Source organism: Ceratina calcarata, unplaced genomic scaffold (genome assembly GCF_001652005.2).
Source record: "Ceratina calcarata isolate Rehan_Ccalc_2016 unplaced genomic scaffold, ASM165200v1 scaffold81, whole genome shotgun sequence".
In the NCBI taxonomy this organism is placed as follows: domain Eukaryota; kingdom Metazoa; phylum Arthropoda; class Insecta; order Hymenoptera; family Apidae; genus Ceratina; species Ceratina calcarata.
Window position 1 is genome coordinate 117,279 of NW_017179422.1, and position 27,580 is coordinate 144,858.

The 27,580-nt window shown below is 40.6% G+C and overlaps 5 protein-coding genes across 11 annotated transcripts in view; 3 read left to right on the forward strand and 2 right to left on the reverse strand.

Annotated features, from left to right (window-relative positions):
• Positions 1 to 1,565, forward strand: part of LOC108631127 (serine proteinase stubble) — a 9,120-nt gene extending 7,555 nt beyond the window's left edge. For all 5 annotated transcript variants that reach the window (XM_026818641.1, XM_026818642.1, XM_026818643.1 and 2 more), the window contains 2 exons: positions 222 to 335; positions 420 to 1,565. In XM_026818641.1, coding sequence (XP_026674442.1) covers positions 222 to 335; positions 420 to 575 — 270 coding nt within the window. In that variant the 3' untranslated portion in view covers positions 576 to 1,565. The remainder of the gene's footprint in view (positions 1 to 221; positions 336 to 419) is intronic.
• Positions 1,566 to 6,422: 4,857 nt separating this feature from the next.
• On the forward strand, positions 6,423 to 17,073 carry exex (motor neuron and pancreas homeobox extra-extra). Its single transcript, XM_018034806.2, has 4 exons — positions 6,423 to 6,593; positions 6,755 to 8,382; positions 14,691 to 14,854; positions 15,923 to 17,073. Exons 2-4 carry the CDS (start codon positions 6,927 to 6,929, stop codon positions 16,163 to 16,165), a joined length of 1,863 nt encoding a protein of 620 aa, XP_017890295.1. The 5' UTR covers positions 6,423 to 6,593; positions 6,755 to 6,926; the 3' UTR covers positions 16,166 to 17,073.
• Positions 17,074 to 19,934: 2,861 nt separating this feature from the next.
• On the forward strand, positions 19,935 to 22,220 carry Dronc (Death regulator Nedd2-like caspase). Of its 2 annotated transcripts, none has more exons than XM_026818620.1 (7): positions 19,935 to 20,016; positions 20,105 to 20,411; positions 20,502 to 20,689; positions 20,773 to 21,043; positions 21,114 to 21,370; positions 21,428 to 21,692; positions 21,776 to 22,220. In XM_026818620.1, the coding sequence occupies exons 2-7, from the start codon at positions 20,274 to 20,276 to the stop codon at positions 21,893 to 21,895; spliced, it is 1,239 nt and encodes a 412-aa protein (XP_026674421.1). In that variant the 5' UTR covers positions 19,935 to 20,016; positions 20,105 to 20,273; the 3' UTR covers positions 21,896 to 22,220. The 2 variants fall into 2 exon arrangements, with proteins under 2 accessions (XP_026674421.1, XP_026674420.1); XM_026818619.1 differs by having other exon boundaries at positions 19,999 to 20,016; positions 20,097 to 20,411.
• A 46-nt stretch (positions 22,221 to 22,266) lies between these two features.
• On the reverse strand, positions 22,267 to 24,573 carry REG (proteasome regulator gamma). Of its 2 annotated transcripts, XM_018034833.2 has the most exons (5): positions 24,432 to 24,571; positions 23,830 to 23,862; positions 23,418 to 23,738; positions 23,199 to 23,335; positions 22,267 to 23,116 (listed from the first exon to the last, which is right to left on the reverse strand). In XM_018034833.2, exons 1-5 carry the CDS (start codon positions 24,453 to 24,455, stop codon positions 22,894 to 22,896), a joined length of 738 nt encoding a protein of 245 aa, XP_017890322.1. In that variant the 5' UTR covers positions 24,456 to 24,571; the 3' UTR covers positions 22,267 to 22,893. The 2 variants fall into 2 exon arrangements, with proteins under 2 accessions (XP_017890322.1, XP_017890323.1); XM_018034834.2 differs by lacking the exon at positions 23,830 to 23,862 and having other exon boundaries at positions 24,432 to 24,573.
• Positions 24,574 to 24,907: 334 nt separating this feature from the next.
• Rpn6 (regulatory particle non-ATPase 6) lies at positions 24,908 to 27,436 on the reverse strand. The gene is made up of 4 exons (XM_026818618.1): positions 26,573 to 27,436; positions 26,099 to 26,493; positions 25,706 to 26,030; positions 24,908 to 25,634 (listed from the first exon to the last, which is right to left on the reverse strand). The coding sequence occupies exons 1-4, from the start codon at positions 26,891 to 26,893 to the stop codon at positions 25,404 to 25,406; spliced, it is 1,272 nt and encodes a 423-aa protein (XP_026674419.1). The 5' UTR covers positions 26,894 to 27,436; the 3' UTR covers positions 24,908 to 25,403.
• Between the last annotated feature and the right edge of the window lie 144 nt (positions 27,437 to 27,580).

The following is a 27,580-nucleotide window of genomic DNA, read 5'->3' on the forward strand; positions in this document are numbered from 1 at the left end:
TCTCGATTTTAACTTAATGCCAAATCAGTATTGTAGTCTTTTGCTGTAAATATTAAATAAAATCATATTAGAAATACTTCTCAAAAAGCATCATATTGCAAACACTTAGAATTACTTTTGGGAGGGACTACTGTTACCCCGAAATAACATTATAGAAGTAGTCGATATCGGTTTGGTATAATTTACATAAATTGAAAATGCGGGAAATGTTTTCTTGTTAGGTAATTCCCAATGAGAGATGCCAGCGTTGGTTCAGAGCTGCTGGAAGACGGGAAACCATTCACGACGTCTTTTTATGCGCGGGTTATAAGGAAGGTGGCCGAGACTCCTGTCAGGTAAATTGATTACTTATAATTTGCACGGTTCTCGCTCGTAAGGATTAATCGAAAGTAATTAATAGATATTTCGTTTGTAACTAGGGCGACTCAGGTGGTCCTTTAACTATGTCCGTCGAAGGAAGACACGTACTAATCGGTCTCGTATCCTGGGGCATAGGATGCGGTCGGGAACATCTACCCGGAGTGTATACTAACATTCAAAAGTTCGTACCGTGGATCGACAAGGTGATGAGCTAAATTTCATGATGAGCATGAAGAAAGCAGTTTTAAAATAAGTGATGAAGCAACACATGATGAGCGAGCGACACGCAATGCTACCAAAGTTAGCCACGATTAACTTTTTTAGAAAATGATTTTGTAAATCGTGTATGTACATATCGCACGCAAGTGATTTTCGATATTGAGGACTCTACGTTTCACTTACGCGAGTTGTAAACATTGAGAAAGGTGATTGAATTAATATATTTTGATTAAAATGATTACTCCTGGACAGTGAACGAGTTAAATACATAGAGAAGTATGATTCCGCAACATTTGTAATACCCATCGATTTGATTGAAACTTCTGTTGTCGAGTCGGATAAGAATAAATAATAATGAATAGGAACAGATCTTGGGACTCTTGTCTTATGCGCATGATCGTTGATTAATCATGGGGGTAGGGAGTTGAGGTCGGGTCGGGGATCGTTCTAGGTCACCCGAATGAACCTGCGCGTTGATCGATAAATCCTGTAGAAAAGGAAATAGGAATTGAGTGATTACCTCCTCTTAAATTATCCGAATGATTCTGCGTAAAAATCGATCAACTGCAAACTACATGTAAGGAGTAGATGTAAAATCGGCAATTGCTCTCGCGGATTATTTAATCGGCCGATTGCACCCGACTAATAGTAGTTAGAGTTTTATTACGCAATCGTATGAAGTATTAACTTGTTCAACATTCGCTTCGTATAGTAGAGTGCGAATTTAGATGGAAAGGAGGCACAGTGGGTATTCTCTACTGCCTGAGCCTTGTTCGCATTTACCTCCAAGTCCAGGAAGTACCTCCTCGGTGCTAGTGATAGAAAGTGATAGCTCTACTCGTACTGCACATCTGTGTTCAAGCGCAGACTCGCCTGTATTGACGGAGAATTAGATTAAGTTTCGTCGGTATGAAGGGGAACAATAAACCACGAATTAATCACACTTAAATCGCAGTAAACAATCGCGAGCTATGTGTCATTAATTAAATCCAGTTAGATATGTTCGACAACAGCAATGACGCAAGTCCAAACGAGTAATTTTTAAGTGATAAAAATCAGTACCAGCACGTAATAAGAACAGGAATTACACCGATGTAGAAATAAATTAATCATCAATAGTATTTAGTTTAATCAGTTAAAATTGTTAAAAACGTTAAATATTTCTGACAGTAAATCTTGCAACTGCACAGTCACTACTTTGGAATATTTATTCTCGTTTTATAGTAAAAATAATTGCCTGAATATGTCTATCATATCTTGACGCAGCTAATTGTAAGTAAGTAGATGTGACTCGATGACAGGGTGGTATTAAATACGAACAGTTAAATGGTAAGATGGTAGGTGCAATACTTATTCCCGTGGAAACAGTGATTGTATAAACATGTCTATCATATCTTGACGCAGTTAATTGTAAGTAGGTGTTACTCGATGACAGGATGGTATTAAATAGGAACAGTTAAATGGTAAGATGGCTTGGTAGGTGGTGAACATCTAGTTACTGTAGGAAACGGACCCCACTCTGATTGTGAGTCTCGCTAAAAGCTTAGCAGCGGCTGTTAGACTAAAAGAGAAATAGACGAGACCGAGAGAGAGAAGTGAACGAGAAGGTGGAAGGGTTGAAACGGAGGAAGAGGGAAAGCTGCGGGGAACGGAGAGGGACTAGGTTGAACGTTGAGACGTGGGCGGAGGGTAAGTTGCTAATTAGAGCCAGATTAAACGCTTGTCTGGGGAACCATTTTCCTTGCCGTTCCTCGCCGTGCTCGGTGGAGGACGAGTGCGAAGAGAGCCGGCCGTGCTCCAGAAGAGTAGGGGTAGGAAAAAAAAGGCAAGTAGGCAAGGGTGGCTAAGGTTAAACCAGGGTGGGGATAACTCGACTCCGGTTGGAGGCAGGACCGAGCTTAATGAAAAGTGTTTGCCCCGTAAAAGTTAAGATTAATTGGCGCTCGGGGGGTGGTTACCGCGGTAATCAGCCGGTGCCAGTGGTTTTCAAACGTAGCGTACTCGTTTCACGTTATATTCAGAGTCCTTCCAATAATTTCCATTCCTACCATTTCTGTCATCATTTTTCAAAATTTTTTACTTCAAATCAATCTTTCATTACTACTATTTCGAGCGAATTCCGATCCGTATTAAAGTACTTAAGGTTCAATCGAATGATCGTGGAATGGTAACTGCAAAATCAATTGCAAATTTCATTTAATTAGTACATTCAAATGCTGCTGTTATTTAGAGAATTATACGAGCGCGTTTACGATTCTATTATAATTAATGTACTTGAAACACGATTGTTTCCGAGAGTTGAAGTACTACAGTTTTTAATTCTGGTTGAGGATTACTGAAACGAGAGGTTAATTTGGCGACACCTAGTTTCATTAACAACGCCATTAAAAGTAATGGGCGGTGAGGGCCGAACTCGACGATGCGGCCACATGGGGGCTGGAAGATTCTAATTAGGAAATAGACCTCGAACCGTGAGGGACGAAAAGTGAAAGAGTCGGAGTAAAACGGAATAAAAAGGAACAGCGACCAAGAAACGTAAAAAGACGATGGTACTTAGGTACTTGTTAGGAAAGTAGAATAATTCCTAATCAAGTGCTGCTCATCAGATACCAAGTTTCATGATTCTCGATTAGAAGGATTAAACCACGTGTGACTAAAATTTTGTAACTCCACGGCTAGTGGACACGTGTCTATGTACATATGTGTATGTACATCTGTAAAATGTATTTTGTAAGTAAATCCCTCTAAACTCTTATTATATCACGGATACATTATCGCGTGATTATCGAACATTTCAGGGTTTCACATTTACGGTCACCAATACTTTGAACCGTCGAAATTGAATCGATTCGTAAGTAAAAATGGATAAAATACGATTACCAGCATTTACATATACATAAAGCACTGCCAAATCGATACATGACACCAATTAAGATTTATCTATTATCGACGATACCTAATCGCGGTATTGATCGGGCAATCTTATTCATCTCAGATAAGAAACGGATGAATTAATCATCAAACCGTTAATTACTTTCCAAATTGGGATCAGAACGGCATTTGTCCCAAATTTTTATCGCAAGATCACACAAAAGTTACAACCAATTAGAAATTATCAACGGTTTAAGTTTAGTGGACTGAACTTTGTATTCAATCCAAACGAAATATTTTACGTAACGATAGATTTACCAAGTGGATTCTCGATGTATTTAATAACATCGGATTGAACCGCACGTAGAAAATTGTTCTTCGGTCGAACAGGTTTCGAGTGTACCTTGAATTTTCTAGTGAACTCCGGAAGCAGAAGGGCAGAAGGGAAAATATACTTTGGCTTATCGTGACGAAGCATAATCACTGGTTGAAAATCGTTGTGTTTGCTCGACAGTCGAGGTCGAAAGGTGCCATACACGTACCCGTGCGTGTACATACAACTTGACCCATACTCACGCACGTGCGCGCGTATCAGTGACATTATATCATATAAAGAGATTGTTGTACATATTTGTTCCACTAACATTTTAACGTATCACAGATAGGGTAATGCGTTCTGAAAACTTTAAAATGTTTCATAGACCTACAGGGTGTTCCGTAAAGGGTGTAAGAGCCGAAAATGGCAGATAGGGAGGGTCTTCCTGAACAACAATTTCCTTTGGCAAAATGCAGAATGGGGCTTCGTTACCGAGTTATTAACAAAAAACACGGACCAATCAGAGCGCTCGGTCTACACGGGCTCCGATTCGGGAGCGTTGGCTCCGGCTCGGGATCGGATCCGGGCCAACGCTCCCGAGTCGGAGCCCGCGTAGACCGAGCGCTCTGATTGGTCCGTGTTTTTTGTTAATAACTCGGTAACGAAGCCCCATTCTGCATTTTGCCAAAGGAAATTGTTGTTCAGGAAGACCCTCCCTATCTGCCATTTTCGGCTCTTACACCCTTTACGGAACACCCTGTATAAGAGTGAAATGATGCGAGTAATGCGCGCGATTCGATGACTCGGAAGGTTTCACTGGGACATGATAATGCGCATCGAATTAGAAACAAAATATAAGCGCAGGTGATCAATCTATTTTAGTACACATAAATAATGAGGTAAACGTATTCCACCGATGTATTGGCAGGAGTCTTTAAAATTTTTATTCTGTGGGTACAGGTATACGTAGGACGTGCTTCGATCCTTAAATAAATATTCGTCCCTCCGTGTTATTTGGTTAAAAAGCGGTCACCGGTTAACTTGTGCCGTTTACTTTCGGCTCGTACCGGTTTCGCTGCGATTTAAACCACCGGAGGGACACACAGAGGGATTGTCAAGAGTATGCAGAGAGCCATAACAAGTAAGAAACTTATATTAATCAATCATTCTTTTAATGTACTTCGATCTTTGCAAAATAGCATAGTTTCTTCGTCATTTGCAAGTATGAATAATGAAGTAAAGACGATCGTTATTGTAAACTCATTAAAAAATATATTTTGTGGCAAGTATGGATCTATTCAGTTTGTCTTTTGAATTCCCATTCGTTTCTGGAGCTATAACTAATGTTTCGGTAAGAAAACAATATTTAAGAGAATTATACAAATCCGTTCGACTAGGCCCGCGTTAAAAATGAATAGCGTTTTTATCAGTAGGATAAGCAAATGCGTCGTAGGACCCACATAAAATATCGCGCGACAACCGATAACAGACCGATTACTCAAAAACTGGGTGTGATACCTATTACGCGGCTATTAGTTGCTCGATAAAACGACTGATATTACCAATAGGTATTTACCAGGGAAGAAGTCACGGATTTACTCTAGCCAGAACGTAAAATGGTATCGTAACGAATAATAAGGTATCGAAATTAGCCACTGATTGACTGTTCTTCTCATTATGTGTAATAAAGGACGTTAAGAATAATCATCAAGTATTATCAGTGAATTTTTAATAAAGAATAAAATATTTCTCGTTTTAATTCGAAAAATGGAATATTTTATACTTGTTTTCCCTTTCAAGAAAAAGATGTCCATTTATCTACGATATATGAAACTCATATTTCTGCTTATTATGTGCAGCCTTCATATTTCCGGAACACAAAATTTAGATATAAATGTATGTATAATATCAGCAGTCTGGTTGCAAGTGTCAATATTCTTCAGTGTCATCCCCTTCAATTCTCTCGTTACTCAAACCGTTGCAACGGAAATTACGTGGATTCCGTAGCATCCTCACACCTTTCTTTTACCACTGGCACCGACACGCAGTGCAAGCTGCACATCCGCTGGCCTTAGCGTGGGCTCGTTCCATACTCGTCGTTGTAGAATCGGACGAAAATCTCGTTTTATAGTAGAAAATTCTCGCAGTCTCGTTTCCCTCCTTCTCTCCCACAAGCCTCTGGTCACCGTCTCCGCTTCTTTCTTCCTCTGCTCTTTCTTATTCTTGATAACTCCTGTCCCACTCCCGTTCTCTGTCTCGGTTCCTCTCTCGCGTACGCGCACGGGGTGCAACTAGATCCTAGTTTCATACTGGGAATCCGCCGGTCCGGGGAACGTGGCGCGAGGCGCGCGGGGCTTGGAGGTTGCAGCGGCTACGATGCTGAGCGCTCGGGAATCGAGAATCGGGAATCGGGACTCGGGACTCGAAGCTAGGATCCGTTGATACGTGGGTTAGGGGATCGGGAACGAGGAAGGGAACAAAGGGGATGCTGTAGGCGTGGCGGAATCGCGAGGTTTCCCGCGATAGGCGTGGCAGAATCGAGTGACCGCGGAAATGCAGCAGCAGAGGGGAGCGGTTTTCCCGTTACGGACACGCGGTCCCTCGCGACGTCACTTTGTGGTGCGGCGCCGAGCTAATCGCTCGTATTGCCGTGAAATCAAAACCGGTGTTTGATCGTTCGTCATTGGAAAACGTCGCGGACAAAACGTCGTCGGTCGGTGGCATACGTTCCTGCGGGGCGGTCGAAGAGAAAGAGATAAAAAAAAAGAAAGAAACGCGATCACGTGAGGCGCAGTCACGTCGAGTAGCAACGATTCCGTTTCAAAGGGTAAACGTCGTTTAACTGGCCGGTCGGGCGGTCGGTTGTGCGGTCGATCGATCGATCGGTTCCCGTGCCGCCGATCGGATGTCGATCGGCCATCGATCCACTATTATCGATCGATTACCGATCGGATATCTCATTGGTACTCGAAAAATATCTGCCCGCAGATGGACTGAGTCGAAACACAGTCAGTGAAGGAACGCGGTCGAAACTCCAAGTGGCACAATCGCGGGCTCGATACAAAGTAATACGTAGACGCGCGAAAAAGGGGCTGGAAGCAACTATGCGCTAACTCGAACTAATCGATCTAACGCGTTCCGCGTGACCACGAGCACAGGTATGCATTACAACGCGCAAGGGATTTTCGAAGACTCGTATTTACGGCAGCGGCAACAAGAGCATCAACAGCAACGACAGCAGCAGCAACCTCAGTCGTACGGTGTCCGACAAAAGATCCGCGATCCGAGTTGCTCGCCGAGATCGGATGAGACGCGATCGCCCGGATCCGAAGTGAGAGGCGAAGTGATCGAGTCGTCGGAAGGTACACGTTTCGCAGAAAACGGCTCTCCTCTGGAGCTCGTAGACGAATCGCGAATGTCGAGGTACCGCGAGGAACTTGACGCGAAAAGACCCTCCTTCTCGAAGCAGGAGCACGAATCCGCCAGCTTTTTTCAAGACCCGGATACGAATACCAGTGTAAAGTGTTTCACCGAGGAAATGGTGTCCGCAACGGTGGCGACTCATTATAGGGAACCGAACAATTCGCCTGGGAGCATCTCGCCTCAGGAGTACGCGGTTCACTCGACGGACAGACGTTCTCACAGTTCTCTCGGTAAAACGTCTTTTTGCATCGACGCGCTCCTCGGCCGGGCGACCGGAAAACAGGAAACCCTTGAACACGAACGGAATCAGAGATTATTGTTTACGACGCGAAATCCTGTCATCGATGCCAGTCCCTGCTTAACGAACTCGTTGGTCCGTGGACACGATCGAGAATCCTCCGGCGCCCTCGGAGGTGTCGTCATCGGCGTCGGTGCTGGATGCGAAACCGGAGCTGGAAACGAAATCGCGCTTCCGCTTGGGACCGCAGGAACCGAAGAGCAGAGAAGCTCGTCTCTTGGGAGCCTTCTGAATCCATTCGACAGGTCCGTCGCCCAGCACGGGTCGAATTCGCCGTCGAATTTGGAACACGTTCGCGAAGGATGCGACAGACAAGATATCCGTCATGACCGATCCGTTCGGGACGTCCCTCTATCCGGTGTTCGCGTAGAATCTATGGAAGCGACGACGACCGTACCGATTCATCGCGACAAGGCGGCTGGAATCGGCAACGGAGGGTTTCGCGTCGACAGATTAGAAAATATCGAAGACGACACTTCGATCGAGATCGACCCGACGAGAACCGGGAGCGCCAGCTCGGGAAGCAACGCGAGCCACAGTCCCGTCTCGAGTCCTCCTATTTCACCGGGATCGGAGGAACCAAGTAGCAACACCGTTCCCGGTAATCCGAATTTACCGAGTGGTCACTATGGTGCGCTTGGCAGTAGTGCTGGTGTAGCTCGACAAAATCAAGCTCTCCTCTTACATCCGAGTGGCCCTTTGATACATCCTGGAGGATTGTACTATCATCCTGCGGGCGGGAGCGCGTTCCACTCGATACACAAGGAAGGTCAGCCCGTCGGACATTCGCAGAGTGCCGGGGCTCATCCTCAGCAGCATCACATCCATCCACTCCAACTGGAGTGGTTAGCTAGGACTGGAATGTTATATCCCAGGTTACCCGCCGATTTGGCCGGTGAGTTGGTAACTACGTTAATTTCATTACTATCACTCTTTGCTCTCACTCTCTTTTCATTCAATGTCTCGCAGACCGAACGCATCTGAGTGTCTCTGCACAGATATCCAGAGACTATTGCAAAATTCTTCATTCTCATTAAATCTATGTCTTCGACTATCATTGAAATAATAATTGACTTCATTCATCTGAATGTAGATTAGATATGTATGTAGAAGCACGTCAGGAGCAATCAACAATGCTTCCATGTGCTTTTGATAAAATAATTAATTAAAAACTGGCGTTGATAGGTTGAAATATAACAGAGAGTTTTTTTACGCTGTCGTTTAAAGCAGAACAACATCGTAAAACAAATCGACAGATTGCTCGTACGATAGGCAGATAGCGGATGTTTACATGCTTAATGTAACTCTTTACCGTGCTATATTGACTGGCTACTCAAGTTTTTAGGTCGGTTGTCAAATGATAACATTGGGAGGAAATTTTGCAGTACACACACATGTGAGAACCGTGTGTCGCGTTTAAAAAAAAAGAATTATCACTTAGATATTCAAAATCGTTTATAGAAAATTAAAAATAAAAGTTAAGGAACACGAAAATCGTGTACGTTTGTATGCGAACTGAGTGAGGAAATGTCAGGTGATTGGTCACACGGTGGAGGGCTGACAAAGGAGAGCTGACCGCGTAACAACAAAGAATTCGAAAGGATTGAAAGAATTCATCGATGAATAGAGGAACAGCAGCAGATAAAAGGAGATGATCCCGGTTACTACGGTAAATTTCACGCTCAGAAAAAAGAGACGTGGTCGCGTTGTCCAGCCAATCAGTCGAAAGCTTTTATCGAACAAATTGGTCAGTGAACGCAGCAGGCCAGGATGCCGAGATGGACCGAATCCGAATAAACGAGAATGGAAAGAGAGGGAAAGAGAGAAAAATGGGGGAGCGGGAGCGGGAGTAAACGGAATGTGGGTGTATATGAGAGAAAGGGAGAGAGCGAGAGAGCGAAGGAACGAGGACGATAAAGAGAGACGAGTAGAGTGGTGTTCGGTGCGGGGCGAGGGGGTACTTTCTGTCAGATGATCCTGATTGGTAGTTGCCGAGCAATCCAACGTCGACGAAAAAGGCGAAAACCCGATAGCGTAAAACGAGCAACGGGTACAAAAAAGCGGTCTCGCGGAATAAAATAAAACGATTGCATTCAGCCCCACCTGGAAGCGGCCGTTATCGCGTCGGCAGGGAACACGAACACGACTTGTTAAAAAATCGCTGGATGGGAGTATCGTCCCGTTCAGCCCTTTCTCCACCCCTTCCGCCTCCTACTCCTCTTTTTCCTCTCTTTCTCTTTTTACCCCCCCCCCCCTCTCTCTCTCTCTCTTTCTCTCTCTCTCTCTTTCTCTCTCTCTCTCTTTCTCTCTCTCTCTCTTTCTCTCTCTCTCTCTTTCTCTCTCTCTCTCTTTCTCTCTCTCTCTCTTTCTCTCTCTCTCTCTTTCTCTCTCTCTCTCTTTCTCTCTCTCTCTCTTTCTCTCTCTCTCTCTTCCTCTCTCTCCGTCGGTCGGTCGCCGGTAATCTCGCATTCTCGTACACGCTCTCTCGACGTTATGTAAATACCGGTGAGTATAACGCGACTCACCGGCTCGGAACCGTGAGCTGACACGAAGGGAGAGGCCGGGGTGAAAAGCAAGAGATGTGAGCTTTTATTTGTGGAATATTTGTCGCGCGTTATACCGACGACGACGCGCGCGATATCAACGCGGCGACACCATGTTTCATCTATTTTTTCGAGTCTCGGGCTTCGAGCGTATCGAAATTTAACCGGCACGATATACCGTGGCTGCTCGTGTCTCGCGATCTTCCATCCGTGCCCACGGTGTATCCCCCGGAATCCCAAATACATCTACCTCGTGTACACTAAAAACTGTTCCTCGTATCCCCGGCCCGATACCAGTTTGCATTCGGATTAATCGAAATCGACCGAAACGACTTTCAAACTTCCGCGATATCGGTGACGGTATTTGAAGAAGGATCGTTTCCAAGACCGTGTCACATTCTTTATACGTATGCTGTTCTGATTAATTATTCGATCATATTCTAGGTCGTCATCTTCGATTATAGATAATATCAATTGAATATTACGAGAATAATCTAAATTTCCTCTCCTCTCGGTGGCTGCTTTATTTCGTCCCACTCTGATTTTTCCGTCTCGGTCCTCAGAGTTCGCTTTACAAGCTGCGGAGGCAAAACAATGGCGGAAGATGTCGAAGAGAATGGTAGGAGGTCTGCCAACAAAAGGGGATGATACCCGAGAGATGAAGCACGCGAAGGGTTGGCGGATGATTTAATTAGTTAATTGTGCGTCATTCATCCGTCTATTCATCCCCTTCGCCCTTCTCTCCACGATACCAGATAGCATAACGCCGACGCAGACGTTCTAGGGTTGCCATGGTAACTCCACGGACTTACGTAGACCATTCCGACAGCTAATTTCGCTCATCTTTCAAACAATCCAAGAACGCAAATCGGTTTTGTCTATCCTTGTCGGATATTTTGTTAATTTTGATACATAGACATTCTCTGTCTTCGAACATCAATAAATTCTTCTTGTAAAAATTCTACAAGTCAACGTTACTATTCAATTACATTTATTATTCGCACGCGATTTACTCGTATCGTTTAAGACAATCCTAATAAGTTCCTTGATTCGAATGTTATAACTGTACGTGCACGGAGCGAAGATGTAAATACGTTTAAACGGAAACCTGGTCGAACGGTACAGTGGTGGAAATCGGAAATGCGCGGAGTTGGAAACTAGATAGACGGAAACGTTGGATAGATGCACGGGAACACGTTGAAAATGTCTAGTGGCGTTAGCAGCAGCGGTCGCGTCAGTCTACCTGTCTATAGGCATGTAGGCGGTAATGGTGTTTCTGAATTAGCTGCCAGCTAGTTTGGCCGCCCGCAAGCAAACAGATCTTGGTTACCCGATGTGTAACGTTCCACGTTCGCCCAAACCATCCTATATCTCTATGATCTGGTCTGGTTGCGTCGGTAGCCACATGGACGCGTGCAAACGGTGTGACGCGGTGGCACAGCTTTACCTGTAGATACACGTCGCGTATAAATATGCCCGTTACCTCGGAATGCATTATTCCCAGTTAATGTTCGCAGGGCATGGCCATGAAAATTTCACCGTTTCGCCCATTATTTAAAACGATGTTATTTCTAGATCCAAAAGTCTCTTTACTCTACATCAACGTGTCGTGATAGATAATTAGTAATTCTATTCCTAGAGTGACAGTAGTAAAGTATAACTCTTGTATCATTGTTTCAAACTGCGCAATTATCCGCGTAGGAGGGAGCAAGGAGCTGGGTAGAAAATCGTCGATTTTATAGAGAGAATTGCTGCATCGTCCAGCTGCGAGTGAGCGAGAGGAGAAAACGCGAAACGATTCTCAGTTAGTAGTCCGATGATAAAAGTAAATGGTAACGTTCTGGATGTTTATGACGTGATTCGTGGTAAGTTCACGAGGCGAGTCCGAAATTAAATCCAACCGTTTCGGGGGTAAGGAAAATAATCTCTGACAAAAGTTGGCCAACTTTTTCCTATCCACGGCAGTCGCCCAGTATTCTCCACCTGTCGGCGCCACCGGCTCTCCCACGAATCGCTCCAATCGTGGCGGCGGCGGCGGCGGCGGCGGCGCGGCGCAAGGAAAAGAGGAGTCGATGACGTCTCGGCGTACTAAGGGTGGTAGAGAGATGGTGGATATCACCGACCGGTTACCCTCGCCGCGTCTTCGTTCACCCTCTGATACGAGGGGTTGAGAATTCGGGGGCGGGTCGAATCAAGCACTGAGGGCTGCAGGCGGAGCCTCCGCCTCTGTACGAGACAAGGAGAGGGAGCCTGCGGGGATCCCGCATCAACTGCGAAAGCGAGAGAGAGAGAGAGAGAGAGAGAGAGAGAGAGAGAGAGACATACTGAGTGAGAGCGCGCGCGCGCAACGTTCACACCCACGGCCGGAGGAACCGGTCGAGGAGAACGAGAACCGGAGACTAAATAGAAGGAGAACAAGAATGGAGTTGCTAGTAAGATTATATATGTATGCCGGGGACTACAAAACGAAATGAATCGAGAGGATGAGAAAGAGTTGAAGATTGCAGTGGAACGAGAACAAAAGTAACAGCGAATGTGTGTATACACCGGCTCGAATTCGCTGCGGCGATTTACAAAGCAGATTTTCTATCATATTACGGAGTATTAATACGTACATACGTGCGCTGATTCGAATATACATATAACTGTCCCGCAATTTCATAGCGGGATTGCTCTTCGTTTAGAATATTTATGGAAAAGTAATATATTTTTCCTAAGTTACCTCACCGACTGCTTCACCGCAAACTCTTTTAAACGCGTACTTATTAACATCGATATAATCTATAAAAGATGAGAGGATTCTACGATGTAAACGACTCGTTTGATTCGTAATAAACAGTAACAAATTAGATGAAGTGGAGAGCCGATAGACGAGGTGGGCACTGGAACTGGAGAATAGGGGATGGAATTGCGTTAAGTACAGATAATGGCTGGTGTTTACCGGTATGGTGATCAGCATGATTTAAGAGCAGCCTGGCGTGAAGCGGCTAATAGGACCCCAAATAAATTAAATTATCATGATAAAAGTGTACGGGGGTGAGAACGACGTTAACCTTAACGGCACCCCGCTGCTTCATCCCGTACAGAGGAGCACGGAAATGGTGATTGTCCACTCGATGGTGCCGCCCTTCTTGTTTACCGACATCTGTCATAACTCGCACCATTTCTCCCTGGCATCCTTCGTACTCGTACAATTTCGGTGGCTTGCCAACGTTGCGTATTCTATGTGTCCGTAGTTCGGACTCTCTCTTTTCGATTTTTCAATATCACCCCAACCCCCTCTCCCCGCTTAAGTTTATAATAATTCGATAAATGGGTTCGATAAATCGCTGACAGATATCGACGCATTACGAAGAAGCTAGAATTAACTACGGTTTTAGTCAAATTCGGTAATTACTCGTTCTGTATAATCGCGCGATGATGCATAAAATTTGATGAAAGCGGTTGAGGGTTTCAATTGAAAGCAGACGCAATCGTTCAGCAGATAATAATTGTCACGAAACGGCGCGGGGTAAAATCATCGAGGACGAACCATATGGGCACAGCGGGTGGCAAACCAACCCTTAAAGGGACGATTAATGCCTCCGTACGTTTATCTGACATAAATATCGAAAGCAAAGTTGTCGACGGTTCGCACTTAGAAACGATACACGCAGATGTTGTGTATGAATTTAATTAGGTATAAAGTTGTACGCGCTAATTTTCTGCGAGCATAAAAAAGAGCGGAGGAGGATCGGGGTATTGTTTGTTCGGGGGAAAAGACTCACGCTGCATCCCCGTGCAACCTGCGCGCAGTCTGTCAACAACCTAAGGTGGAAAAATTAAACAGGCCCTCGGTGTTGAATGTTTGACTAAGCGGCTGATTAAGAGTGACATAAGGGTATCGCGCGTTCCAGATTAATCTGAGTGTACGCGCGCGACTAAACACTGCCATGTGTACAAACATTGACAGCCGGTCACGCACTTGCTATATGGTTAAATTGGGAGGGGTACCTACACCATGAGCCGAGGAAAACGTGCGATCAACCACACCGAACGCCACATTTTAACATTAGCTTTCCACGTTCTACAATTTCTGAAAACTGGGAATATCGAACCTTGGTAAGTGCGTTTCAACGCGCTGCAGCATGCAGTTGAGAAAATGAATGGAATAAATTGTGAAACGAACGTAGACACGCATCATGTGTCACGAGTTAAGTAGTACAACTCAACGCTGTCGGCTCTACGGGTCACTTTCGCTTTGCGACGCATTTACGTACACGTATCGGGTCCAAATATATTTATAGCTATGTTATTTTTGATTTATTGCGCGTGGAAAGTCACAAAGGAGAGAAAATCGGGTCTGGCCAGGACCCGTTCGTAGGGCTAATCGTTAGGGCGGTCACCCTACCATTTTATCCCTTCCTATTTCCGACCCCAAATCATAGTATTGCGACCCAGGGGAGATTTATATTCGCGGTAATTGCATTAGCATTCGATGATTTTTATTGGTTTCTCCTTGCGATTAGTATTAATTCGAAACGAGATTATCGATAGTAGGCGACGATTTCCCACCATCTCTTTCATACACATATGATTGTAATAAAAAATGGAACATATGTTTGCGAAAAATATTTACGGTTACTGTATTAAATGTGCATACGTACTTATTTACTCATAGGTTGCGCAGCTCAGCACGCTCTTCTTGGGAAAACTAGAAGGCCGAGAACCGCTTTCACGTCGCAACAGCTCTTGGAATTGGAAAAACAATTTAGACAGAACAAGTACCTCAGCAGACCGAAGAGATTCGAAGTAGCCACTTCGTTAATGCTCACAGAGACACAGGTAATAAAAACTGTCAAAACTAGTTTACGTTTGCGATATTTATTCCTTCATTTAGTTTAAATACATACATATTTCAACTCTGAAATAAAATTACGGAAGCGACGTGTCACATTTTAATTCAGAATTTGTAAATCGTGGTTGAATACTATTTCGACGATGTACATGAATCGAGTAATGATCTCCTTAATTGGACCGTTTCTTTTTTGCTCATTTACTACCTTTTTTCCCTCCATTCCCTTTTCGTTGTAAGAAATAACGCGACGCTTTGAGGTTGCACGGTCGGAAATTTGAGCGGAGAGAAGAAAAATAAAGCTCCCGGGAAAATCGGTGAAATAATCCAGGGTCCTCCTCCCTTCCCAGGACGAATGTGAACAAGCGAATCTCTTGTACAGTTCAACAACTTAAACATAACTTTGAAGCTTACATATTCTGACGGATCGCTCGGCAAACAGCAACGGAAGTCTGAATTATGGCGGACTGAGTCCCTGATTTGTTTCGATATTTAACTGGTTCTGCTTAAGGCATTTAACGTTCAAACGTCCGAAGCATCCCACGTGCTGCATTCCTCATCGCATCGCGTTCTTCTTCTTTCCCTCTGTACTATCGGCGATACGAAATATCCAAATAAATGTACGTGGACAGCAAAGCAAAATTATTAATCGCAACGATTCAGTGCTTGCTTTTTTTCTCCCTTAACTCGAGTCGCCCCGGTGCTCTGTAATATTTCGCGTACCTATTTATCACGACGGAGAGCACGTTTGCTCCTTCGAGGGGTGAACACGTGAACTGGGGGCTGAGAATGAGACGGGTCGAGTCAAACGCATGATATGTTGTCTAACGGATTTACATCACCTTCTTGAGGGATTGAGAAAAGAAATATCGACTCCACATATACAATCCGTAGTGATTTGGAAAGTTACAACGTCTTCAAGTATACGTATAAATTAAACTCCTCGTAAGATGCTCGTGTCTCTCCAACAGTTTCCTGTCTCCTTTCCTTCGAATTGTTTTATTTGTTCGCGGTGTCATCTTACATTTTTACGCCATAAGCGGCACGTTTAAATTCAGGTGAAAATCTGGTTTCAAAACCGGCGGATGAAATGGAAGAGGAGTAAAAAGGCGCAACAAGAGGCGCGGGCGAATAACAAAGTCGAGGATGGAGGAAATGTAAGAAGTAGCGAGAGGGAAACTGGAGGCGAGCCGAATCCAAATTCGCCAAGCCCACAGGAGGATACCAAAGGAACGCTACAGGAAACACAGAGGAACACGACTGAACTTCAGGAACCGCTTTATCGACCGTATGTGGTGTAAAAACTTTTTGACCAAAAGGAAGAAACAGCAGATGTAGTGTGTTGTGCCAAATAAGAACTGACGATAACGAATAAGTTATAATCACGCGTGCTCGTTACTCCGTAGAGTAACCAGACACGATTTTCATTTGGCGTGATGCATTCGATCGTTCTCGAAGAGGATTCGCAATATTACACAAACATTAGCTAATAGAGAATGTACGCAAAATGGTCAAATAAATTTTGAAAGTACATTGGAAAAAAATTGCGTACTACATACAAGCTCGCAGTACGGGGTGATCTTTTAATTGTTCCTTCGTTAATTGTCTGAAAGTGTCTTGGTAAATTTATAAATTGGTAACAATACGCTCACTTATTCACGTCTATAATTGGAAAGATATTATAACGATAACGCATCACCCTGTATCTGTATCCGCTACGTACATTGCTGTGTATCATTGCAAACTTGTGTAAATAAAGGGAACAAAACAACAATTAGCGATTAATTATCGTATGATCGCGATCACTATCATTGACAACGATGCGACTACAAAATTAAATTAAGAGCGCTCTTCGGTGTTCCCTTGAATTGTTTTCAAATGTTTCTATATATTGAAGGCGCGTAAGAGCGTAAAAGCTTTTATTCCGACGGCACATACGAGAGAAGGTAAGATACGAGATTGAGAAGAATCGTGTTCTCGTGACGCGAATCGCATCGACAATTGTATAAAATCATTGATTAGAGCGAGAAAGCTATACGCACCTTCAAAATTCGATCCTCTTTGACTGTAACTCTACTCTAACGTTGCTCTAGAATTGAGAACACGTACCTATTTATGATTATGAAATTATATATTATTGTAAATAATATTCGTATACGTCTAGGGTAGAAAGTGCGATGCGAGGAAAACGTCATATTATGTCGCAACAAGTTCCTAAAATAAATTACGAGTATCGAACTAAACTCTGTCTGATTATCCTTCTTCATTTATTTTCAAATTCTTATTCAGAACATAAGTAAAATTGAATGAAGATCAATTGGATGTTCGCCTTAAATATACCTCTATCAACGTCAAACTGACGGCTGTAAAATCCTAGAATACATATTATAAGTTTACGTTGCCACTAAACGAGCTCTTTACTGCTGTAAAAAATTTCATGGTATTCAAAGACGCGATCACGTGTTGCCCACCAGCGCTCCGCACACACGCGAAGGATCATCAGTATTTATGATATGCTAATTTCCCGTTACAAATTCCGCGATGTTTCGCGGACGACTGCCCTTGCCGGTTACAGCCAGCGGAGAATCACCCGTTTGGAAAACCAGACGTCAACGAAGGAAAGGAATGGAACGGGAGGAGAAAAATTGTACTCGATACCCCCGTGTGCATATACGCGTTCATGGTCCCTTCTACTTTTACTTAAGAAAACATATTTTCTACGTTAAACACAAATTCCGTTCCTCGTCATTCATTCGAATAATAACAAATAAACGAAAAATTGAGTCAAACGTAAAATGATAAAACTTTCCAAGTACGTTAGACGATACGGTACAAAGTAACGAAACGAAAGGAATATTTGGAAATTAGAGTAAAATTTGAAGAAAAATTTCAATAAAAGCACAATGCAATACGATTTCTACTTTTTTGTTCTTGCGTAAAGCCTCGCAAGGATTCGCTGATTGTGAATACGTAAGAGGAGATGGCTTCGTGCCAAGGCGTTCGCAAATTTGCTAACCAGACTCTTCAACAGAAGTAGCAGCGCTTTGGGGCTCGTTAAGAAAGTAGTAAAACAACAGGCTTCTTTTTTTCTTCTTTCCTTGTCCGTTCTCATCTTTTCTTCTTCCTCTCGGCCATTCTTTTCTATTCTTTATTCCAGCGACGGAAGTTCACATGCGTGGTTCAGTTTCGGGAAGCAAACATGTTTCCTCATTTCGGCGAGACTCGTAATTTATGCACGTTCTCGTATTATCAGACTCGATCGCACTTAACGTGCCTCGTCCAAGTTAAGGATTACGACGGTCGCGGGGTGTTTCGCGGTACTAACTAGGGGGTGGCGCAAGAGCGGAGCGTGCAGACGAGCGCAGGAGCGGGGCACTCATGTTTATATGCATTGTATTGCTAAAACCCTTTTAACCGAATTACATTTAGCGATTCTAGTGCCGTTCCCCGACTCTCCTTCTCCGAGTCTGCCGGTTTCCGACCTCAGCGTCACCCCCTCGCACGCTTTTCACTCTCAACTCCCAACCTTCGATTCTCCATTCCGTCCTCTTCCTTTGCACAACCACGCGACATGTGTGCGTCCGTTAGGTCGACGACGACGGCGACGGCGACGACAACAACGACGACGGAGACGGCATTCCTCGTTCGAGGAGACGCAGAGAGCCGCCAGCACTTTAGTAGTAGTAGGTGGTGGGTAGTCGTGGTGGGGTTGGGAAACCGATGGGGCAGGATTCCGAGACTTGGAACGGCATCCCTGAATTCTTGATTCTCTTGGTAAACAAGTGCTTAGGTGATTCACTGCTTGTTCGCTCCTATCGGCCGTCGTTTGTTTCTAGACGCCATTGCGTTCTGTGATTCTACCTCGTTTTCCGGTCTAATGGCTTTTCCGAGACTAACGGAGGATATAAGGTTCCTCGGAAACTCTCACTCCTGTTTCTATTTATCTTTCATGTCCTTTTCACTATTTCTTATCCATTCTGTTCCTGTCGCTATACACGTGAAATGAACTTTTCAATTTCAATCACCACTAACATTTCGAAAGCATGGTCTTTGCAGATATTCAAAGACCATTCTTTAATTTCTTAAGCGCAATTAATATATTTTATTGCGTTTGGGAAATGACATATTCAAGAAGTTTTATGAAGAAATACAGTAAAAAAATGCGTAAGTAGCATAAAATTGAATGTCTCACTTGTCTCGTTCACGCATCTCGCGGCGGATTCCATCATTAGCGCTAACAAGATTGGCCCAAGGCTACAAGGGGGACTTCACCCTTCGGAGTAACCTCCATACATATAGGTACATATGTATGTATATACACACGCGCGGAAATGAACACGATGGAGGGTGTATGAGAGCGTACACACATTTAGGTTGTAACTCGGCTCCTCTTTGAGAAACAAGAAGGGATAATAAGATCTGCGACAATCAACGCAAAAACGAAGATGCCGAGGGACCACTATTCCATTTCTTAAACAACATGTATTTATTGACCAAAATTTAATCTATCATATTTAACTTACACTAGGAAAAGAATGAAAAAAAGAGTTGAGCTTCTGGACGAGTCACCATAAATCCCAAGCAAGTAAAGTGTAGATGTGGTAGTATATTGGGTAAATGGAAGGATTTAATCGAATTTTAATAAACTTAAAATAGCGCCAGGATAACGGAAAAGGATCCCATAAATAAAACATTTATTGCTACTAATCTCATATTACGTTAATGATTTTCTAAAGTACTGTATATGTACGTATTAGTTTCATTCAAACATAGATATGGAAGAATTGGTTCTAATCATTATAAGTAGTTGAACATCAATACGTTCATACTTCACGGAATATAATATAAATAATAAGAATTATTAAATACATACCTTCAGAAATCGAGGTACGCGATAACGCTCCGGAGCCGGAGGCAAGTTTGAGTCTAAAGATGTCAGCTTACCTGACGGGTTATCGCGTTTCTTATATACATGTAAATTCGAATTTTTGTCGTATTTACTCTTTAGTACTTGCTGCAACAATAAACATAAACTACTTTATGAAATAAAATCATTTTTATTCGACTAATCGAGAACTATCGATTCTCGACAATCGAACAGTAGATTATTCATCCCACCTCTTGTTTCTTTACTATTCTTTTGTAAAGTTACGTATGTATAATTAACAGAATTAAATTTATAATAGATTTAATGTGTCATGTGAAAAAGTGATTACACATATATAATGAAAGCCTTTCAGAATGCAATCAAGTTTAACCTATACGAACGATAGTTATCGAAATATTCGACTCAGATTCTGAGATGGATCCCTGGAATTCTGGAATTACTCATTGCGTCATTGAGTCATTCAGATACAAGAGAAATGAGCAGTACGGATAAGGATAACGTAGATTTTTCAATAAGTTATCATGGATCAGGAACATCGAGAGTTGATAGATTCGTGTTGCAATTACATTATACCTAACATAAATATGGAGAAATTATGGCCAAAACTTCTCCAAAACAAGGTTTATAATATAGAAGACGTGAATATCCAGCATTGGGAGGTAAATATATTTCTGTGCAACATTGTTATAAGCTTTTTCATTTACTTCATTGCATTCTTCACTTCTATCTGCAATCTTATCTATTTATAGAATGATATAAAGAACGAAGCTGTCATACGAGACATAGTTCTAACAATAAAGACAAGAGGTCCGAAAGCATTTACTCGTCTCCTCGCTAGTTTAAGGCAAAGTGATCACGAAGATTTAGCAGACTGTTTGGAAGGGAAAAGAGAACTAGTTATGAACAGTGACATAGAAACAACAGTAGCTATTGACATGTATTTCTTGTTATTTTAAAGTACCAAATAATTATATCTAACTATCTTATACTATTAATTAATGTGTCACGTGTTTTAAAAAGGCAGGATAAGTTTTACCTCGGTATCCATACTGCAGAAACACCTTTGAAGATACAAGTGCGGAAAGCTACAGAATTTTTAGATGGATCAGAATATGATAAAGTTCAAAAGTATCCAATGCGCAGTAAGCCACGTGGATTGGTTTTAATATTAACAAATATCAAGTACAATGATCACATAAGAAAAGCAGCAGACGTCGATGAATCAAATGTGAAAGACCTATTTGAACAAATGGGCTTTCAAGTATTTATTGAACGCAATTTAACAAGTGCGGTAAGTATTTTAATATATTTCGATGTTTCTAAGTAAATAACTGTTTTAAAAAATACTCATCTATTTAAAGATGTTAACATCGACAATAAAAACCTTTTCTGAAAAGAGCGAACTACGCAAGGTTGATTCTTGTTTTGTCATTATCAGCAGTCATGGTAATAAGAATGCTGAATATGAAGCTAGCGAGATAGAATGTGTGCCTATGAATAATAGTGATCCAAACAAGAAGGATACTGTATTGTGCAAAGACATCTTGAAATATTTTACTGCAGAGTCTTGTCCCAACCTTGCAGGAAAACCAAAAACGTTTATTTTTCAATTATGCAGGTAAGTCCTACGATCCACACATATACATATATATTGTAATCGTAATTGATTTTGTAGAGGGAACGCAGAACAAACATCAGTAAAACACAGTAGACAGGTAACAGATGCAGCTCCGTCTTCGTCACATAATGGTGAAATAACTAGCCTTGTAATAAATGAGATGACAATAAGAAATCAGGGAGATACGCTTCTTGCATATGCTACTCTACTAAATAACGTTGCTTTCCGAGATAATGAAGTTGGTAGTTGGTTCCTACAAATATTGTGTGAAGTTTTTATGAATCATGCTTATGATACGCACCTTTTGAATTTACTACTTATGGTAAGTATATTGTTAGAAAGTGAATCATATGTCCTACGTAGTTATTCGTACATATTACAGCATTTTTTATTGTTTAATTACAGGTTGATGAAAGATTAAAAGTACAAAGAACAAACAACGGAAACTGTCAGACAATGGAGATATCATTGATAGGTTTTAATAGAAATTGTTATCTTAATCCTGGTCTATTCGAAGAAACGTGATACATATGTACATCATCTTTAAAAACGGCCATTCAGAACAATGCATTTACATACAGAAACTACTATTTTAGTATTTTTGTCTATTATTCATTATGAATTATTAAAGGAATCAAATAAATTTAATTCATTGAGAAATCCAGATGTATTACACACTGTATCATTATTTTTTATAAAATGTACGAATATAGAAATTTTTATGTAGTCTGCGTACAATCTACCTAAATGATGTGTAGTTTTTCAATTTTGTAATTAATAGGATTACAATAACCGTTAGTCTAATAATGTACAACAAATAAAGCGAGCAAGACAGGTTTCTGAAAGGGAAGCAAGTAGGAGTTTGGGAATTAATTGCATGTACAGTATAAAGGATATTTGTCATATGTTATATCATTTATGTTCTAGCGATCTTACAACTGTAAATTACAAATTACACGCTTAACTCTATTCTAAATTCATATAGATGAAAAGATAAACATTTCAATACATTCGCGTCTTTTTTTAATTTTTAATAAGTACGTCACACAATGTAATTAAAGTTAATTTTATGAAAAAAGAAAAGGATGATAATGTTGGTGGATGCAGGGAAAACATGGGAAGAGAAAACTGTATTTCTAAAAAATATGTAAATGTTCAACAGATTAAAATTAATTCCAATTTTTGATTAGTAGCAAGAACAATCAGTAATTAAATTTGTTGAATGTACTTTGTTTTATACATATGTGTATATACATACATATATTATTCTCTCTTAATGTGTAACGCAACTATCGTCGTAATTCACAGTGCTGTCTTATGTTGCTTTGAATACGTTTGAGTGAAGGGATCAGTGTTAAGACATTCAAGTAAAAAAAGAAATAGTTCATTCGAGTTGGCTACTACAAAATGAAAGATGCTTTCTTCATCGCAAATATTTTTTTTCTTATTTTCTTTCTGCTCGTTTGTTTCTCCTCTCTCCAGTGATACTGTACAGTGTCAGATAGAAATAACATATGTGGCTTTCAATACAAAGATTGCGCATTGGAAGAGCGCGGTTTCTTTATCTTCTCCAAATTCTTGATTACCAAATCATGCAAAGAACAATAGCGATTACGGATCTCGCACATAACCAGCCATAAGCTGACATATTCCTTTTCATCCAATTCTTGCACTGCTCTTCTATAATCGCTGATGTGTGGATATTTCGCAACTTTACTAACGATCTTCCCTCTAGAGATGAAGTACCTGATACAAAAAATGTTTGAATAAGTATTTGCAGATTAAAACTAAAATAAATTTCGTCGAGTGAAAACGATATTCGCGTTACCTAGATATTTGATCGAAAAATGCAGCTGCCTCGCTTTCAACTGATTGTATTTCAGCGAGTGTATCTTCCTGAATTGATACACCAAAGTTGTTACCATCTTCGATTTTTGGAATCAAGTATGAAATCCACATTTTCAACTGGAAATGCGAAACATGACACAAGCATTAAGAAGTACCTAAACCAGTATGAACATTGTATCCAATGTTTATTAAGACGTACCAAATTAGAATCTTCTAATAGTTGTCGAATATAAGGTTTAACTATGTGAATAAGATCACACAAAGGTTTGTTGCAGGGAACAGGTCCATTTGGCAATACCATCACTTTGGTTCCAGTGGTTTCATCTATGCTATTTTCTGCCTTTCGTTTTTTCGTAGCAGATTCATTTACGGAATGATTGAGAACAATTGGGTCTGGAATGGGCACATTCAAGTCTTGATGTACATCTGACAATTTTCTATTGCAGAAACCAGGAGTCTCTAATAATTCATTCAGCTTGACAATTTTCTCCGGAAATCCTTTTAGTAACAATTGTTCAGCCTAGAAGAAGTTTTCACAGGCATTGGATAAAGTTAAATGATGATTTCGGACAATAATATGAAACATAAAATAATGGCATCTAATTAATCACCTTCGTTTTTAGAGAATCCTTGTATTCTTGAACCTGTAAGATATACTTGAAAGGTAAATACAGTAAATGCAATGGTCATATTCAATTGAAAGCTAGCGTTTCAGTTACGCATATGAACATATACTTACATGTCTCAGATACATATAAGTTATATCAAATTTATTTGTTAATGAGATATAGATATATATTTATTCGAGAAATGAAAGAATCAGATTCAATAACAAACTGCTCACACAATTACAATACCAATGAATCAATATAAAAATTACATTAAATTCGAAAGAAAATGCATACATTCGATACCATGTACAGGTATAGTTTTGCGTAAGCGTTGAGATGATTAATCAAGGCCAATCATTTGAATTATAAACGAATTAAAAATGTAATGATTCAAATATTGATAAAATTGCGAAAAGTATATCAAAAATAAATTGATACGAAAATGAAATTCATTCTTTTGAGCATAATGATGCCGGTGGATAAAACGCTACGTTAACCTAACATTCTTCCTCGGTACATATTGAACGATTAACGTAGACTACATAATTTTATGATATTGTATATATTTCTAAACATTTTAATTATAATAGAAAATATTTTACCTTCTGTGCTGTAACATCCGCCATTATACACTCTATACAAAAAAACTTTATAAAATATAACCACACTGTCTCTTTGTTGTAACGTATATGCAACTGTATTCAACTTCAAACAGGAAGGAAGTCGTTCTGCATACACTCTTTACTTACTACGCTATCAAATAAGAATCTGTAACGTTAACACAATTGCAATAATGCAGTATTCATAAAATTGCAATATCTTTATTTATTGCAGAATTATTTTAACTATCAAGATTGAATTAGACGTTACATAAATAATTGATACAACGTACAACTATGAATATAGGATATTTGGAAGCGCTCGCCAAAAGCAGAATGTCCTCTCTGCTAACAGTACTGAATATCATTCCACGTGGAAACTCAGAACGCTTTCAAAAATAGAGTAATCAGAACAGGAAGTAATGTGAAAGTAGTCACGTGTTCAATGAAGTTAATATGCACTAAACACTTGTTCAAAATTTCGATACATGTACTTTTATTTTAATCAACCGAATTAGAGAAAAAGTCAATACTTGGATATAATCGTTTTCAACGTTAAGTTTTAAGAAAGGATGGGATAAAAATGATATTTACTTCAATATTCTGACTATATTTGAAAACAAATGTAGTCTTTTAGGAGATGTACGGCATACAATTTCGCGAATGTTGAATATATTTTGTTAAAACCTGTAGATAAGTAAATCGATAAAATGTGTTATTATTGTATTTTATATTCTATACATTAATGATCAATTACTTTCATTAGATTGACAAAACAAATTTTCTATACATTGAACTGAATTAAGTAGAATAATAGAAATGCCAAAGGTAGGAAAGAACATGTTTCACGTTGCATAATGAATCTAATGAACATCGAAAAACGAGATTTAGTTTGATTCCCAATGACACGAAAGTTGATAGTTAACGATAATAATTATAACAAAGGTTGTTGTTAGAAATATATATTAAATAAGGCTAAGTGAGTTTCTTTGCTTTTTGGTAAAGAGTGTCGACAACTTTCCCCATACTATGTATAGTGTCTAATGCGATCTCGTAGGTCTTGTCGCGCGGAGTATCTTCGAAAACGATTAAAACGCCCTCGCCTTGATCGAGAACACCTCTTAGCTTTTTGTCTAATATCATTTGTGACAGCTTCTTCTCCACTTGCGCAAGAGGTAATGATATGCAGGTTGCAATGTGACTGACCTAAATTAAGCGTTGGGAAATTAAATAAATAAATTGTGCATAAATCGACTGTATATGAATTCTGATCATACCTGTACACGTGAATATGGTTCGACCAAGCGGCACAAGTTTTGCTCAAGCATAGCATCGTAAAGGGAGCCGAGATGGGCACGAACAATTACATCATCTTCCAGTTCTTCGCGATATTTCTTCACGGCAGTCTGAAAATCAGCTAGCGAACGTCGGTGGCTCGCCTCAGCAACTGCTCTCATGGCATCCAAATCCCTCCCTGCATATTTAACGGCTAACTTTCCAGACATAATTGATTGAACATCTTCAGGTGTACGCAACATAATTTTTGAGAGCAGCATATATTTCAAAGCTGTTAAAGCCTTTGGACTTTCCACGCTGTCATATCTAGTAGATTATAAATCGTAAAACAAATTACAAGAAACTAATTTTATCGCTGAAAAAAAGCAGCTTACCCTTCAAATGCTTCATAAAAATATGAATACGCAGTTTTGAAATCTCGTTCATCCGCCGCATGTAAAATTCCCGATTGTAAATCTAGAGCAGCCTGCATTTTAGGTGGACAATAAATCGCGTTAGCAGTCGTTCTAGCACTGGTAAGAGCTGCTCTTGCTTTTGCTAAATTGCTCAATGCATGGTACGTTTTGCTTTCCAGTAATTGAACTTCAACTAGAAGTTGCTTATCATCTAGTTTTTTGAGTTCTTTAAGTAAAGCCGATCCTAACTGTAATGCTTCGCTATACATGCCAGTATCAAAATACAATGCTATTAAACGTGCTTCTAATGATTGCCTTAAAAATGTTCTGTGTTCTTCTTTTGCCCACTCTATACATTCTTTGCATAATTGGACCTGCAAAATGAAAAAGTTTGGTCAGTCTAAAATATATGTACAAAATTGTATTTGGATATTAAAAGTTCAATATTGATACCTCAATGCCAATACCAGCTTCCAAATCCAAGAAAAAGTCTACCAAAGATCTCACGAGTTTAGCAGCTTTTGCTTTGCTAATCAAGCTAAGAAATGGTCTGGTAGCTTTAATCAAGTCAGCTAATTCTTTCGCCTTCCCTTCTTTTTTGTAAAGTTCGCCAAGATGCAAAATGCCTTGCTCTTTCACACGAATGTTATCCTCATCATCTTCCGCAGTACCGATCCTCGGATCGGAGACAATTTCATTCAGAAGTGAAATACCTTCACTACGATTCGTCATCGACACTGCTTGTGCACGTTCGAACAACATCGCACCGGCCATTTCAATAATTTTCACCACTGCTGATGAAAACTTGGAGAAAACGGATAACCTCTATTTTCCCCCCCGAAATTTTAGTTAATATCGTTCCTCGAGATCTAATAAATAATTTTCACTCTTATTTCTATAGAACGTTAAGAATAATTTACTTCAATATTGTTAGAATTTATACGCAGTTACGCGCACAGCTATACAAATTTTATAAACTTCTGGTATTCTGTTTTGTCACTTTATTCTCTGCTCAATCCGCTTGAGTCTCGCTTCGGCCACAAAACACATGTCACGCTACTACGTGAATCAAACTGATTACTTTGGTACTTGAAAATTTGTTCAGATAACTTTATTCTTCTATGTACTGATATCAATTTAACATTAACATGATTAAATCTATAGGTTATATTTTTTGTAACAACTGAGATATACTTATTCTAGCATTCTCTTAAACAATGAGTAAGAATCGTGAAGCATGTAAGAGAGAGGAAGAGAATGTAATACTCACACTTACATTAGAAGATTCCAGATCGGGAATGTGTGTATATAGAAGTAGAGTATATCATTATCATTCGAATTCTTCGTATTATACAGAAGTACATACAGTTTCTGTTAAACAGAATATACAATGTATTCATACATTCATAACAAAAGCTTCTAATCGGCGAACATAAATACTGTTTACAAATTCTTAAATGG

Coding starts and splice junctions, on each gene's coding strand:
- Rpn6 (XM_026818618.1), bottom strand. CDS start 26,893: ATGGCCGGTGCGATGTTGTTCGAACGTGCACAAGCAGTGTCGATGACG. Junction 26,494..26,572: donor AAGCTGGTATTGGCATTGAG/GTATCAATATTG, acceptor TTCATTTTGCAG/GTCCAATTATGCAAAGAATG. Junction 25,635..25,705: donor AACCATATTCACGTGTACAG/GTATGATCAGAA, acceptor CGCTTAATTTAG/GTCAGTCACATTGCAACCTG.
- exex (XM_018034806.2), top strand. CDS start 6,927: ATGCATTACAACGCGCAAGGGATTTTCGAAGACTCGTATTTACGGCAG. Junction 8,383..14,690: donor GTTACCCGCCGATTTGGCCG/GTGAGTTGGTAA, acceptor ATTTACTCATAG/GTTGCGCAGCTCAGCACGCT. Junction 14,855..15,922: donor TAATGCTCACAGAGACACAG/GTAATAAAAACT, acceptor GTTTAAATTCAG/GTGAAAATCTGGTTTCAAAA.
- REG (XM_018034833.2), bottom strand. CDS start 24,455: ATGGCGGATGTTACAGCACAGAAG. Junction 23,739..23,829: donor AGGATTCTCTAAAAACGAAG/GTGATTAATTAG, acceptor AACTTCTTCTAG/GCTGAACAATTGTTACTAAA. Junction 23,117..23,198: donor TTTTTCGATCAAATATCTAG/GTAACGCGAATA, acceptor TTTTTGTATCAG/GTACTTCATCTCTAGAGGGA.
- Dronc (XM_026818620.1), top strand. CDS start 20,274: ATGGATCAGGAACATCGAGAGTTGATAGATTCGTGTTGCAATTACATT. Junction 21,044..21,113: donor AACGCAATTTAACAAGTGCG/GTAAGTATTTTA, acceptor ATCTATTTAAAG/ATGTTAACATCGACAATAAA. Junction 21,371..21,427: donor TTTATTTTTCAATTATGCAG/GTAAGTCCTACG, acceptor TTGATTTTGTAG/AGGGAACGCAGAACAAACAT.